General features: G+C 45.0%; 2 protein-coding genes across 6 annotated transcripts; one reads left to right on the forward strand and one right to left on the reverse strand.

Moving 5' to 3' along the window:
- Positions 1-282: 282 nt before the first annotated feature.
- On the reverse strand, positions 283-1,120 carry LOC129590303 (acidic leucine-rich nuclear phosphoprotein 32 family member B-like). Its single transcript, XM_055485457.1, has 3 exons — positions 619-1,120; positions 474-527; positions 283-404 (listed from the first exon to the last, which is right to left on the reverse strand). The coding sequence occupies exons 1-3, from the start codon at positions 1,118-1,120 to the stop codon at positions 283-285; spliced, it is 678 nt and encodes a 225-aa protein (XP_055341432.1).
- A 9,047-nt stretch (positions 1,121-10,167) lies between these two features.
- Positions 10,168-15,947, forward strand: LOC129590232 (uncharacterized). Of its 5 annotated transcripts, none has more exons than XM_055485351.1 (4): positions 10,168-10,978; positions 11,113-12,136; positions 12,389-12,794; positions 12,860-15,947. In XM_055485351.1, exons 3-4 carry the CDS (start codon positions 12,576-12,578, stop codon positions 15,776-15,778), a joined length of 3,138 nt encoding a protein of 1,045 aa, XP_055341326.1. In that variant the 5' UTR covers positions 10,168-10,978; positions 11,113-12,136; positions 12,389-12,575; the 3' UTR covers positions 15,779-15,947. The 5 variants fall into 5 exon arrangements, with proteins under 5 accessions (XP_055341326.1, XP_055341324.1, XP_055341325.1 ...); XM_055485349.1 differs by having other exon boundaries at positions 10,168-10,926; XM_055485350.1 differs by having other exon boundaries at positions 10,168-10,926; positions 11,113-12,003.
- The last annotated feature ends 436 nt before the right edge of the window (positions 15,948-16,383 follow it).

Raw genomic sequence — 16,383 nt, forward strand, 5'->3', positions numbered from 1 at the left:
TGTCAGAATTTAACTTTGAGTGATTTATGGATCATCGGATTTTATACCGCGAAAAGCGTCGATTTGCATACCAGCCTCCTATGCAAACTACACAATTTTTATTCACACTGGACACGTACGAGTTCAGAAGTACGATTCATAACCAGGAAGTGAAAACAAGGAAGTAAACAAACGAAACATAGTAAAAAAAAACAAAAAATAGCATCCGCCAGCATTCCTGTGGGGGTTCCGGTGGGGGTAATGGAAAACAACAGGAATAACAAAACAATACTAAAAGCCACACTAATTCAACATAATGACGTCGTCATCGTCTTCGTCCTGGTGGTCGCTGGCGTCCATGTCCGGTTCGGAAGCCGAATCCGAAATATGATCCACATCATCGTCGGACAGTAGCCATGTGCTATCTGCAAGAATTGCCGAAAAAAATTTTTGCAAACGAAAGCTGGAACAATAACGTTAGTAGAACCAGTTACCTGAATCGGCCATCGACACATCGTCGTCTTCCTCCTCGTCGCCCTTCTCCGACCCTAATTCAAAATACATAAAATTTTCTGAGTAAATCACTTTATAAAACGCAATTAAAAATTAATTCATCACAGAGACAAGGAATATCCTCACCGCTCATTTCTGCATCGCTGTCGCAATCGGTCTCTCCACCGTCTCCGTCCCAGTGCATAACCTGCGGCACGGCGTCGTGGAGCTGGCAGTGGTGGGTGCGGTTCACGCTGTTGTAGCCAAGGTCCACTGTGTGGAGGGCCGGCAAGTCCTTCAATGGCTTCAGAATGTCGTGACTGCTGATCCCGTTGTTCGCCAAAGTGAGCCGCTTCAGGTTCGGTGTCGCGGTTGCCAGCAACTCGAAATGGGGAGTGTCCGGGTTGTATCCCAGCTGGTTGTCGTTAAGCTGCAGTTGGGTCAGTTGGGGCAGCGGTGGCAGTCCAAGAACCGACTTCACTCCACAGGCATTGGCCGACAGGCAACGCAGATCAGTGAAACGCTGCAGCGGTATATCACGAAAATCGCTAAAAGGGAACTCATCCAAGATGATGGTCTTGGCATCGCTGGGCTCGTCGGCCAGGTACGCAAACAGGTTAACAGAAGTATAAATAGGAGAGCGGAACATTATGCAGATAATGTGCAAAACAGTGTACAGCGACAACAAGTACAATACTACACACACTCAACAAGTGCACAATAATTTGTAGGTATTACACAATAATTAACAGTTATTATGAATAAACGTACAGTGTACATTGCGTTATATATGTAGTCTGTCCTGTGCAAAATAGCTCAGTTCGGTAGACAAAGACAATTGCCACGATTTGTATAGGAGCCGTTGCATAGGAGGCTCGTATGCAATAATCGGATAGCAAGTAACTGCATGCAAGCGGTGGTTAGTCGCCGTGTATGCTAACTGCCACCCGCACGCTGTTACGCAATCCGCACACCGTATCCCACCCTACGCAGGACTGCACCCATACACATTTTCCCAATTATATGGGCTACAGTCCTGCGTAGGATGGGCGTTTTCTATTGGCTACGGGTCCTGAGTGCTGCTAGCACAGGAACGACTCTTGCGCCCGTCAGGAACGTCAGCACCGACCACACAGGCGGTGATTGGCGAGGAAATCTGACTAGCTCGATTAGATGGCCTAGCAAAGAAACGTAACGAAGCGCTCCACGAGATTAACGAGGTGAAGAAACGCCTGGCCACACTCGATCCGACCATATTACTCTTCAGCCGTCCTGTGTAACTCCGAGCAAATTTCGTATTGGACTAAGAAACTGACGGAGAGGGATAACGAAATCCGAGCGTTACAACCGTCAACGACTCAACCAGTAGCCGTTCCGACCGGAGCGCAACTTTCGCCGCTCTGTCAGCACACCGGAAGCGGGACTGTCGCTGGCTGCCATACTCGCAGGCTGCCATAGCGACTGGCCCGACAGCATTTAAAACAAAGAGAAGAACAAAAACTAAAAAAACTTAAAAAATGTGGCCCAAGAAAGCAGACGCGTGTGACCGAAGCTGAGCATCTCGGTACCACCGCGATACATTCATTGTGTCTTCTCGACTCTCGTAACCAAAATTACTGCAAATTTACGTACGTACGATGTGCTTAAACCATTTATCCTGAATACCATCATGGTGTATCCAGAAAACAAAAGCGGGATGTTCTTCCTTTAGAATATCCCTCCGGCTCATCGCATTATAGAGCCATACCGGTAGGTAAAATTTAGAAATTCATTTTAAAATTTGAAAAAAATTGTGGAAAGCTAGTTCTGTGCCACAACGAAATTCAATGTGCGCTTTCGTGCAAAATTGGAAGAGCATCGGTTCATAATGAGAGTTTTGGTACACCGCCGCGCGTTTAGGTTTAGGTTTAGGTTTAGGTTTATTGCTTAACGTCTCTAGATACAAGGAATCGCTCCTTATTGAGATCTACAGACAACCAAATCAGAAACAATGAAATTCAAACACATATTCTCCAATGAAATATGTCGTTGATTAAAAACAGAGACGAGAAAGAAGGTATTAACAAGGTAACAGCTCTTTATCCAGGAATATGCCCCATGAAACGCTGTCCATGCCTTCAAAGGTCCGTAAAGACCGATAAGCGCTTTCATTCAAGTTGAGGTCATTCCATAGTTTGGCGGTCCGGTTGGAAAATTCGTTTTCATTTGCCGGTAGTTACAGCTGCCAAAAGGTTGTGTTAGCCGCTTTGATCGGGAATGGATGTTGAGCCATACGAGTGGCATTCCGCGTGTTACCTGCAACAGTACTAACGGCAGTAACGGATTCATAAACAACGAAAAAATTATCGCAAAAGGAGTAATACCAAATAACATTTTATAAGCTACAGTCAATGAACGCTTTATGCGACGTAGCTGTACACTATCCCAGCCGCATTCTCGGAGACGACCACAGTAGTCATCAGCGGCATTTCCTAAGCGTAAACGCTTGAGAAATTTGAATGCGCACTTTTCAAGGGCATCCTGGGTGTTTTAAAAAAGGATTTACTACGGACTACAATAGTCAAAGATGGGTAGGACAAGAGCTTTGAATAAACATATTAGCGCCGCAGAACCATAACTATCGAACATCGAAAACAGGTAGCCAATTCGTTTGCGGACTTTCATACACAGATTACTGGTATGTTCACTCCAACGCAGATGTCTGTCAACAAACAACCCCAAATATTTTGTAATATTTTCTGTTCAACCTCTACGTTGTTCAAATAATATTTAGGACAGATGTCAAATCACGCTTCAAAGAAAAACGTATAAACACAGATTTTTTGGATTAAAACTTAGGTTTTCTTCGCTGCATAATCGGAAACCGAATTAATATCTTCCTGTAACTTTTCGCGATCATCGTCCCCAACTATTGGCCTACAAAAAACGTCATCTGCAAAGATAAAAATTTTACTTCCATTAGGCAAGACAGCCGGCAGGCCGCTCAATTCGCAGTTGAAAAAAATAGGACCAACTATGGAACCCTGTGGTACGCCGCTGGTTACAATACCGCTCTCAGAAACCTTGCCATTTACAACTACCACTTGTCGCCGATGCGTTAAATAGTTGCTGAATAGCCGTACGACATCAGGAGGTACGGAGAACGAAGCGAGTGTTTTAAGCAGTCATGCATGGTCCACTCGGTCAAACGCCTTTGAACAGTCAAAAAACAGGGCATCCGCTTCGTAGCCACTTCCAATAAAATCTTTTATGAATTTTGTAAAAAGCAACGACTGTAGTTCTGTACTTCTTTTTGCTTGCTCGATATCCAAATTGATTATCACTCAACAACCCGTTAGTTTCTAGAAAAACGTTAAATAATTAGCCAAGCATCCTTCGAAAATTTTGGATACAGGATGCAAAAAGCAATTGACGGTAATTATTTAATACAGTTTGATTACAAGAAGATTTTGGGAGGGGCGAAATAAAAGAAGTTTTCCAGACTGACGGATATATGCCGCTTTGAATACAAACATTGAACAATTTAACCAAAGGAGCAACAATCTTAAGCCCGCACGCCTTTAACAAAGAGTTTGAAATTTTAAAAAGTCCCGACGAAGAGGAAAAAGAGGTTTGACCCATTGCACGGGTGACATCGTCTTCAGTAATCAAAGGTCACAGAAGTGTCTTCTGCTGGTAAAGTACCGGAACAGTGTCTTAGACAAACGTTTTGAGATTCCAAAAACAGCTTGTTAAACGCATTCGCTTTTTCAGCATCAGAAATCAGAATTTTACCATCCGGAGTTTTAATAGGAGGAAACGGTTTTTGATCAACTGTACGCTTAACATACTGCCAAAATTTTTTTTGTTACGTGTAGACGTGGCTACTTCAAGAATATTATGCCTTTCATAGGTACGCAAAGAGCATCTAAATTTTTCGACGCAGTTTTCCACAGCCGTTTTACGCGTTCTTTTCAACGGGAAAATTTCTTTCAAAAACTTTTTATGCAATCTGTCACGAGCATTAAGTGCCTTCTGTATTCGGGCGGGGTATTTTCGAATTTTTTTAGGGTTATGTTTTTCAAACCGAAAAAAAAGTTCAGCAGTTTTAATCAGCGTTTGGTCAAAGCGTGAAGCTAAAACAGAGGATCAGGATCAATCAGAACAGCAGACCAATCAACAGAACCTAAAGCATCCTGAAAGGGCACGATTTTAGCAGACGGTATTTTCCACGTTTCCTTCACATACTTTGTCTCAGCTAAACAGAATTCGGTGTGCAAGCAAAACTGAAACGCAGAGTGGTCATTTGTTGCTGAAGGAGGCGAAATAATTTCAATATCCGTAACTAAACGATAAGTGGAAACGAAACAAAGATCCAGGATGTTGTTTTTCCTAGTTGCAGAATCCATTATTTGACGAAAATTGAATTCTTTGAGCGCTTTCAGCAGTTTATGAGAAGTACCGCTAGAGGCGCTCATTGCATTCCAGCAAATATCCGGTAAGTTGAAATCGCCCATTAGAATAAGTTTATTACATAGTTCAACTGGAAATTTCTCTTGTAGTTGCTCAATTAGGTGAGGGATAACAATAGTTTTAAAAATTGGTCGTGCATAGAATACACCAAAAATACAATCGAGCGAAGTTGACTCTACGAACAAAATTTCCAATTCATCACACTCGAGGTCAGACCGTCTTTTCCACTAAACTTATGAGACATTACTAACGCCACTCCACCATGATTGTCATCGAAAACATCAGATTTCCGCCATTTACGAAAACCATTAAAATTATTCAAGTTGGCAAACAGATTATCGTTATAATCTGCTCTGTCAAAAGTTTCGGTTAATGCGGTGATATCTGCCTCGGAACAAAAGTGTTTAACATTACTTTACTTACACAAAATTCCGTTTATATTACAGCATCTTATTTTAACTTTTTGCAAATTTTCAATAACACAATCAGAATTGGTAACATAATTAGTCACATCAGCAAACTTTTGGAATTTTATTTCACTACAGATAATTCCTCCCAAACCGGACGTTGCGCGCAAAAACGGTTTTTTCGCCTATGTATACGAATCCTTTGGCTACAAAACATCATAAGCAATGCAAAAAAGTGTTTGACAGTGTGCGACTGCAAAAGTTGGCGTGTATGTGTACGAATTTGGTGCTATGTACCCGGCCAAATCTCTTAAAACGCTGACGCCTATTGGGGTTGGGGCGCAACAGTGTCTTCAAGATGTTTTTCCTAATGCACCACAGCAATTTGATACGTATCCGATAGCGTAGTTAGCGTTACGAGACCTTACAGCAGCAACAAAATACAAACCAAACTGGAATCTTAAGTCCCTCAAGAACCACGAGTTCGCAAAAGTCGCTAATTTTGAACTTTATAACCTCGAAAAGTTCCTTGTAATTAGCGACTTAGTCAATTACTCTGAGATAATTCAGTAATGTACTATTAGTAATCCTTGATCAGGACTAACAAGCATCGGTTCTCGAAGTTAAACAGTGGATGGCAAAAATCCATCGAAAACTCGGGTTGCGTGCAGACACAATTGGCCATGTAAGGTCCTGAAGCACGGGCGGGCGCATTTTTGACACTGTTACAATTATGTATACTTCTATCGGATAAAGTCTTGTTGGCTCAGACTTCTAACTTGCTCCACGTGGTTCTGTATGCCGGAAAACTCCCAAAATCGATTTAGTAGAGCGGTACCCGGGCGGTCGGCTACGGCACACAAGCGAACGAATCGGTGGTTGCTTATGGACAACGAAGATTCCAAGATAACCGAACGTGGCAACCACGTCCCATAACCTGCAGTAGCGCATTCCTTCTATTCGGCATGAAAACCCTGCAGTCGGCCCAGCCGATATACTGTGGTTTACGCCAACCGGACCTGCACCGCGCAAAAAATACGTCAGTCTCCTCTGTAGCCGTGGATAACAAAAACGGGTGGACAACGGATAACAACGGTTGGACAACGCCAGACAACGGGTGGACAACGTGTGGACAACGCAAGACAACGTGTGGACATAGCAAGACAACGGGTTTACAACGCAAGGCAACGGGTAGACAACGGAGGACAACGGGTGGATAACGGATGGACAACGGAGGACAACGGGTGGAGAACGGAAGACAACAGGTGGACAACGCAAGACAACGATTGGACGACGCAAGACAACGGATGGACAACGCAAGACAACGGGGACAACGTGTGGACAACGCAAGACAACGGTTGGACAACGGAAGACAACCGGTGGACAACGTAAGCCAACGGGTGGACAACGCAAGACAACGTGTGGACAACGCAAGATAACGGGTGGACAACGGAAGACAACCGGTAGACAACGCAAGGCAACGGGTTGACAACGGAGGACAACGGATGTACAACGTAAGCCAACGGGTGGACAACGCAAGACAACGTTTGTACAACGCAAGACAACGGGTGGACAACGGAGAATAACGGGTGTACAACGGAAGACAACCGGTGGACAACGCAAGGCAACGGATGAACGGAGGACAACGGTGGACAACGCCAACGGGTGGACAACGCAAGACAACGTTTGACAACGCAAGACAACGGAGGACAACGGAGGACAAATGGTGGAAAACGTAAGCCAACGGCAAGGAAAGTGTGGACAACGGAGACGGTTGACAACGGAGGAGAACGGTGACAACGGGCCAACGGGTGGACAACGGGGACAACGGAGGACAACGGTGGAAACGTAAGCCAACGGTGACAACGCAAGGCAACGACAAGGGAGGACAACGGGTGACAATTGGAGAACAACGGAGGACAACGGGTGGACAACGGAGGACAACGGATGGACAACGGAGGACAACGGATGGACAACGGATGACAACCGGTAGACAACGCAAGGCAACGCGTGGACAACGCAAGACAACGGGTGGACAACTGAGGACGACGGGTGGACAACGCAAGCCAACGGGTGGACAACGCAAGGCAACGCGTGGACAACGGAGGACAACGTGTGGACAACGCAAGACAACGGGTGGACAACGGAGGACAACGGGTGGACAACGGAAATAACGGGTGTACAACGGAAGACAACTGGTGGACAACGCAAGACAACGGATGGACAACGGAGGACAACGGGTGGACAACGGAGGATAACGGGTGGACAACGGAAGACAACCGGTAGACAACGCAAGGCAACGGGTGGACAACGGAGGACAACGGGTGGACAACGGAGGACAACGGGTGGACAACGCAAGCCAACGGGTGGACAACGGAAGACAACCGGTGGACAACGGAGAATAACGGGTGTACAACGGAAGACAACCGGTGGACAACGCAAGGCAACGGATGGACAACGGAGGACAACGGGTGGACAACGGAGGATAACGGGTGGACAACGGAAGACAACCGGTGGACAACGCAAGGCAACGGTTGGACAACGGAGGAGAACGGGTGGACAACGTAAGCCAACGGGTGGACAACGGGGGACAACGGAGGACAACGGGTGGAAAACGTAAGACAACGGGTGGACAACGCAAGGCAACGCGTGGACAAGGGAGGACAACGGGTGGACAACGGAGGAGAACGGGTGGACAACGTAAGCCAACGGGTGGACAACGCAAGACAACGGGTGGACAACGGAGGACAACGGAGGACAACGGAGGACAACGGGTGGACAACGGAGGACAACGCAGGACAACGGGTGGACAACGTAAGCTAACGGGTGGACAACGCAAGACAACGGGTGGACAACGGAGGAGAACGGGTGGACAACGTAAGCCAACGGGTGGACAACGCAAGACAACGGGTGGACAACGGAGGACAACGGGTGGACAACGCAAGCCAACGGGTGGACAACGGAAGACAACCGGTGGACAACGGAGAATAACGGGTGTACAACGGAAGACAACCGGTGGACAAACGCAACAAGACAACGAGGACAACGGTGGACAACGAGGACAACGGTGACAACGGAAGACAACCGGTGGACAACGCAAGGCAACGGGTGGACAACGGAGGACAACGGGTGGACAACGTAAGCCAACGGGTGGACTACGCAAGGCAACGTGTGGACAACGGAGGACAACGCAAGCCAACGGGTGGACAACGGAGGACAACGGTTGGACAACGCAAAGCAACGGTTGGACAACGGAGGACAACGGTTGGACAACGGAGGATAACGGGTGGACAACGGAAGACAACCGGTGGACAACGCAAGGCAACGGGTGGACAACGGAGGACAACGGGTGGACAACGTAAGCCAACGGGTGGACTACGCAAGACAACGTGTGGACAACGCAAGACAACGGGTGGACAACGGAAGACAACGGGTGGACAACGCAAAGCAACAGGTTGACAACGGCGGTCAACGCAGACCACAAGCGTGATTCCGCGTTCTAAAAATTTGACGTGTAGAAAACGTGCCATACCTATTCTTGTGGCCTGCGGTCGGTTTCTCGAATGATATTGATTTTGGTGGGTGGTATACTGGTATTACTTCAGTTCTTCACCACCTATCACGATTTGCGCTCAAGAAAATAACGGTGATATGGTTACTCAAACTCTCAGTCGGCTCTGCGCGTTGGACCGTAATGGAAATTGGTCACTCACTATTTGCAGTTAACAGTAGTGATATTTTAGTTACTTATCACCACTCGCTTCGTTACGTACCCACCTAGCAAGGGTGCGCAATGGTTATTTTCAGTAGGTCGGTCACCCATTCGCCTACCGGCCTCCGTACACGAGAATAGTGGTACTTCGGTCACAAACTAATGTACAGTTCCAGTAGTAGTAGCTCAGTTACTCGTTCGTTACCACTCGTTTGGTTACTCACTCACCTAACGAGCCCCGTGTACTGGAGAATAGCGGTAGTGCGGTTACCCATCCATATATCGGGCTAGTAATTTGGTCACTCAGTTTGTACACTAAATAGTAATGATAGTTCGGTAACCCGTTGATCCGAACCCCTGTGACCGTACCCCCGTGACCGTAGTCTTCGAATTAATACCCGTTTCCTTAGGAATGATAGTTGTTTATGAGTCAGTTTTTATTTTTCTGAACTGTTCTGCGAGGCGATGTACTACAGCGGTAATACTTCGTAATTTATGTAATCGATATTTTTTTTATGTATGGTTATTTGATTTATTTCCAATGTGAACGCCACTGAACAGCCCTTTTTGTACTGATTGTGATCATTAATATCATACAGTTAGCCTTTATGATTCATTGCCGACGAGGATGCCGTTTATTTTTATGATGTTTTTTTGTAGGGAATTTAAATTTTCCGATCTGAGAAGTTCATTTGGTTTGGGATTTTCTGATCTAAAGGAACTAATTTATTCCGTATTATAAGGAATTATTAGTTTTACGGAACGTATATGCTGATTAATCATTGCCCTTAGTTTTGCTCGGACTGTAGCTTCAGCTGCTTTCTAGTGGCTTTTAACGAGCGTTCTTATTCCTAAGACGTCATGTTTTTTAGCGCTTTAAATTGTTAACGATCTACTGAAATAAAGCCATCCACTAGCAGCATCGTTTGTGTTACTGCTAACTGGCTAGTGAGTGGCTGTTTCAATTTTGTAGGAATAAAAGTTTAAACCTTTTTAATTTGCTGATCTAAAAAGGTGCCACTTTAAATTTACTGATTTTTTGCTCCATGCAACCGGACTCTGAAATTATTTTCAAGGTCACCTTGAGCTTTCAGCTCTACCGGCACCGGCGTCTGTGAACGAGAGCCGGAGCGGATAATTACCAAAACAAAATGTGACACAGTTTCCAGATATGCTGAATCGAATGGGGTTAGCAGTTTTTGGATAAATTTTTTTGTTTGTTCTGACCAGATCGTACGGGGTTTTCCGTTGTAATATAGATCTTTTCCTTGATAGAAGTACAGATAGATGTGCTTCTACTGATCTACACACGCACTGGGCTTAACAAGACTGTCCTTAGGCTACGATTATAGTGAGAAAATCGAACTCCCCGTTCTTCCTGCAACGTCGATTTTCAACAGTGTTTTTCAAGTGCAGCAGTATGTTTACGAGGTGCTTTGTGCTTTTGGAGGATTACGGCAAAAGAATGTGGATCAAACCAACTGGCACGCATACTTTTCTACGACTGCAGCATCATTACCATGATCGAAATACTGACCAACGTCGAAATATTAACCATATATTGGCCGGTTGAAATACTTATATTCATTCGCCCAGCTGAACATAACACTGAGCCATTCAAAATTTGAAGGACACTCAAAACTGAGAAAATCAAAAACCGGTTGCATTAGAAACTCTTGAGCTAATGCACGTACGATATTACGGTGCCTTTCGAAATGTTTGCTGGGTGACCGGAAAACAAGCATCTGCAGCAATGACAGAGGCGTCAGGTACATTGTGTGGCGTTACGAATCATGACCACAGGCTTCGTTATATGGCAGGTTTTCATTTGTTGCTGTTTTGCTTGTACAATAAATAAGCAAGCGTGGATAGATCGCAATGCAGGTAGGATCGCAATGCTTGTCTAATGGTGCACTATGTGGCATTAATATTGTTCGTAAGTTGATTCTCCTATCACTAGCAATTTCATGGTTATAGCCTGCATGGTTATTTCATGATTGTCAATCGCATCACAATGTTAGCAGTGACGTTGCATGTAGTCTGTCGATTATGGCTTGCATTTTCCTGCAGCGTCCCGCAAACTTGCAAGTGCACAAGAGAGTAGAAAGAATGGAATAGTCAATTTGGGACATTCACCTTCGTTTGAACTACCTAATCAGACGGAAAAACCTGCAATTATGCGTCCAGAAATCGGCTCCGCGGTTACGCTATCATGTATCATGCATTATCCAGAGCGTAGTGACAAAAATAATACCGGCAAATATCCAATATGGGATCATTCTGTCTTGGGAAACCTTTATAAAGATACTTCATTTAAATGCGGCTCAATAACAGATTGTTATATCTGTCATTGTAAGCGCACCGTTCAACTCGGACCATATTATTTGAAATGGAACACAGTGACACTGGAGTTCGCCTCGCAACCGAACCGGCTGATGTCAACATTACACATAGCAGAAGCTATTCAGTTCTTCGCTGGTTTATATACGTGTACGGAAAGAAACCCTCACAATGTATCAACTATCACTTCACGAATTCTGATGAGCCCACTTTATCAGCCGAAGGATGTTTTTGTTCCTGCAATGCAGAATGTCACCGCGCGCAAAGGTCAAGCAGCTGAGTTCCACTGTTACACACAGTTTGAATTGTTTAAAGGGACAGACAAAGATTATAGCAATCGGTTCATCTGGTACCATGAGAAGGGCATCCTCTATGCCCCAAAGACGCATCCATTTAGCGTCCTTAAAATTGACGCTGAAACACTGGGTAGTGATTACAAAGTTGATGGGATTTTATCCGAAAAAGGAACATGCTCGTGCTATTCAACTTTGACCATTCATAACACTTCACCAGTTTCGGCTGGACGTGTTGAGTGCTGGTTTCAGATTGATCCGTTTTTGGATGAATGGCTCATTCAGTCTGCTCATCTTATTGTCCACAAAGAAAACTGATATTTTACGAGTATTGTGCGCAATATCGCAATTGTTTTATTATTCGCACTTAGAAAAAAGAATAGGTTGCCTTGCGATGTCATTAGGGAACATTCATAGTTTACGTACGCAGCGGATCAAGATATACTTACTGCAGCAGATATGTAAGTACTAGTACTTTATAAATCAGTGCAAGCACAGGTGCAGGAAAACGTTTACTGTAATGTAATCATAATATGTGGCTGAATTTCTACCGGGTCGCTTGAACTGCATAACATTGATTCCCATGCGGAAATATCTTCTTCAAAACGCTGCTGCGTGTGACTTGTAGTGAACTAACATCATCTGAAATTATAGCTGTGATTAGGAACAGGCTTCTGCGCTATGCTGCTGACTAGCTTATGTTTGCTTATTAGATGTCACAATCTGACAAAGAATTGCTAACTGTTCCTACAGCCATGTCAGGCTGCTCCAAAAGAGATATATTTTGAATCTGGACTTGCAGACCCGTCACATGCAGTCTCCGCACTTTGCTGCGAAATCTTTTAATTTCGATTAAGTGCTGATCGCCAACGTCAAATCGATCTCGCGCCCCGTGTTAGGATGTCTCAGCGAACCAGTAATACGTCTAACATATACCGAAAGCGCAAGAGTATGGGACGTACAAGCATGCAAAATATAGAATCTGTTCTATTCGACTCGCAACCCAAGGCTGACGACCGAAATACAGTGCGTTCTGATGCGGAGGGATATACAGCAGCACTCGCTCAAGTTCCTTTCGATACAGTGGCGCCAAAGGCCGTTTATGAGCGAGAAAGCGATGTAAATTTTACATTTTTGCTCTGCAGCATTGTTGTTAAAGAATTCCATGGCTCCGTATTTAGTAGAAAAGTGGTCAGGGACGAGCGAGTTTACTTAACGAAGCGGAACTCCAGAAATATTATGTGAAAGATCCTGAACCTATTTGCCAGTGCGGCGCTGGGCCAGAGGATGTGTCTTACCGTCACGATGCTTGCTCTAGCGTCGCACGCTGTCAGTCCGCCAAGGAGAAGCGCACCAATCGGTTATCCAGTGTCATAACCGCTGATCGTGCCGAAAATGCAGATTTGCCTGACTTGTCCGTTCTTGGAGATGTCAGTTCCCAGCTCCCACCTAATTCGCGCAGTCATCTGGAGAATCTGCGGAAAGATCTGCGACGTATCCAAAACCAATGGGTATTCGAGCAACGTGTTGGGAAAGTTGCTGATCCCGAGGATGTGGAGCGTTTGATCCACGAAGTGCAGAATGAAAAAGTTATATCCAATTCGGTGTTTCACGATGTGGCTCGGCAGGCAGCTGGCGAGTGTGAAGCTCGCGGTGACCTTTTGGACTCTATTCGAAAAAAATACAACTCACTGGTCAGCCAAATTCCTCCACCATTGGAACGCATTGCAAACGATCTGACCGAACAACGAAACCTCGATAAAGAACTGGCAACGGTGTTGTTGGACTATCAGATGTGGTGGCGACAAAGGTCGCTTCCATTGGAGAAGAGCCACCAGCAGAGTGAAAGTATGCATCACAATTTGGAAAAAGATATCGAAGGGCTAAACACCACTTTAACTACTTTGCACAGCGAAAGCTATCAACTGAAAAGCCTGATCACACTCCATGCTGCTTACCGCGCCCGATCTGGGCAGAACATGCAGGAATTGGTGCTGGCTCGGGAAGAATGGCAGGATTCAGCATATAATGTTTGTGGCAAAGGTATCAAAGATCAGCGCCTGGTCAAACTAACGGAAATGCATGTCCTGCACCAAATGTGGTACATCGCAGCAAAGCGGCGATATAAGGACTTACAAGTCCTGGATGACAACGAACTAGCCCAGATCCAAACAGTAGAGAAAGAATTTCTCGGAACACTGAAAGCTCTGGAAGCCAGACTCATAGAACAAGAGACTGGTACGGTGCAGCTCGTGCAGATTCTTCGGACTGATATCGACAAGAAACTCCATCATACGCTGTTTCGAAATTATAGACATATAGAAGTTTTGGAAAGCTTCTCTGCCTGGCAGCAGATCCTAAACGACATTGCCGGCTACTTTTCAGAGGAAAAAGAAGCCGATCACTTGATTTACGTACAGCGATTAGAATTCCTCTTCGAGTCAGTTGTTCAAAGGACGTTGGTGCTGTATATTAAGTACCAGAAACGGGATGATTCCATAGCGTCTGATAATCCGCATAGCCAACTACGGAAGTCCTTAAGGCAAGACGTCCTTTTCACGCACCTTGATCCGAACTACAGAAAGACGTCACCCATTGATAGGGATTTTGGTGCTTTTGTTGCCAGTCCCACTGAATCCCCGTTGTATTACTCTAATCCAGCGTCACCGCTACTGGAACCAGACGCTGCATTAACCGGGACAGAGTTCGAAGAATCGTTACAGTTATTCACTGATCTACTGGCAAAGCAGTTGGACAATGCCAGCACAGTAGATTATCGGCGTGACCTTTCTGTTTTTTCTCAAAGCAAGCCATATGCAGAGTTGTTTCGCTTGTGGCAGATGTATAGTGACATCAAGCTGCATTTTGTTGATCGAATGCATGGCAGTGCTTCGTTGCGTAATTGGCTGTTGGAGATGAACCAGTCTATTGATCTATTAAGAGCTGATACCGTCAGTGGATCGGCGTTCACTGAGAAGGTGTGCTTGTTGTTGGATCGCACCCATAATATGTTGACTCTGATGAAGAACGATTTCTCGCTAACATCGGCTCCGAAATCACATAATATAATCAAGCGTTTTACGCATGCTGCCACCGCTTGGAGTCTGTTTTCCCAGAGTGCCCTGAATGCCGCTACGGCCTGTGTGTTGGAACGATTATCCCTTCTGTTTGTGGAGATGGTACGCTGCGGCTCGGAATTAATGCTGTTATTGTTTCCTAATCAGCTAACGCAAAAAGAAGCAATCGAGAGCATTGATGTTTTGCGCGGCAGGACGGAAGCGACTGTCCACGATCTGGAGCGGATTTCTGCAGTCCTTGACGGCATCGTACTACCTCCGCCTCAACACGAAGACGACGTAGAACTCCGCACCAGTTCGCGCGAAAGTTCTATAATGGAATTAGTGGAAAAGTGGAGAATTTATTCTGCCTTGTGTGTCAATTTCGCGTATGAGACCGTATCCAAAGATCTCATTACATTCCTTCCCATGTCGAAATTGGCAATCTACGATAAGAACACTTTAAAAGAAGAACTAGCGTATGGCGATTCAGCTGCCAATTACGACAAAGCGCTCGATAACATCTTGGATATCCCACCGTGTCTCCACGGAGTAATTCGAGATTATTGGATAAAAGATGACCATGTAGAGATCGCCTGCGTAGGCGATGACGAAAATGTTTACGTTAAACCGTTTCGGCTGATGACGTCGGTGAACACTGATCGAACATTATCGTCCGAATTAATGGAAGAATTCAGCAAGCTGTCTCAGGAATTAAGTGCCGAGAAGATTCGGACGGTTAAACTGACCCTAAAACTGATGGAGTTAGAAAGGGAGCTCGCCGAAATCAACCTTTCGAACCAAAACCTGGATCTGGATGTACAGTATTATCAAGCCAGAAAGCAACAGACAGCGCCACCAGAGATCGCGCTTCCGGCAATGCCATTGGTTGATTTGGAAGAGAAGATGTACCATGCAAAACTGCTGCCGCCATTGCTGTGTGTAACGGACGATGCCGAACCGCTTAACGCCATGCAACCCTGGGATTACATCATCGACAAGACGTTCTACATTTCGGACACCGTTATTCTGTTTACTTCGCCGTAACAATATCGCGTGTACATCATAGAAATCTGGGCGCCATTTAACGGCTATGTTTTCTACGATAATACAACGTGATTATGTGTTGCAGTACTTATAAAATTGTGTGTTCGTAACATATCCTTCAGTGTTTATAGCAGCACAAGAAGATTTGAATAGCGGCAAAGCATTTCAGATTTACATGGAACTGCAAGTGGAATTAATATGCAAATTTCCGGAGTGTCCGTGTTTTTAATCAAATGCAGTACAGCTTTCTGTTATATTAATTTTCTTTTGTTAATTTTGTGATCGAAATTCTTTTAAATTTAGCAACGTTAAAGTTTTTATTGGAAAACGCAATGGTGTGTGGTATTATTTTAACGAAAGGCACTATCGAGAAGTCCCAGAATTTGCTTTATCGGACCTCGACGCGCGCCAACCAGAGTAGCGAACCTTTCATTTTTTCCTGAACACGCAAAATTTATTACAGACATGAAGCATCGTCGAAATAATACCATCAAATTTTGTTAAATGGCAGTCAAGAGCGCCAAATAAAGTGCGAACAATGGTTTTATTACTTGCTGGAAGTGACATCAATCAAAAATTTTCGCGCGTAAGTACAGTTATTACTA

The sequence above is a fragment of the Paramacrobiotus metropolitanus genome, unplaced genomic scaffold (genome assembly GCF_019649055.1).
Source record: "Paramacrobiotus metropolitanus isolate TYO unplaced genomic scaffold, Prichtersi_v1.0 Parri_scaffold0000039, whole genome shotgun sequence".
In the NCBI taxonomy this organism is placed as follows: domain Eukaryota; kingdom Metazoa; phylum Tardigrada; class Eutardigrada; order Parachela; family Macrobiotidae; genus Paramacrobiotus; species Paramacrobiotus metropolitanus.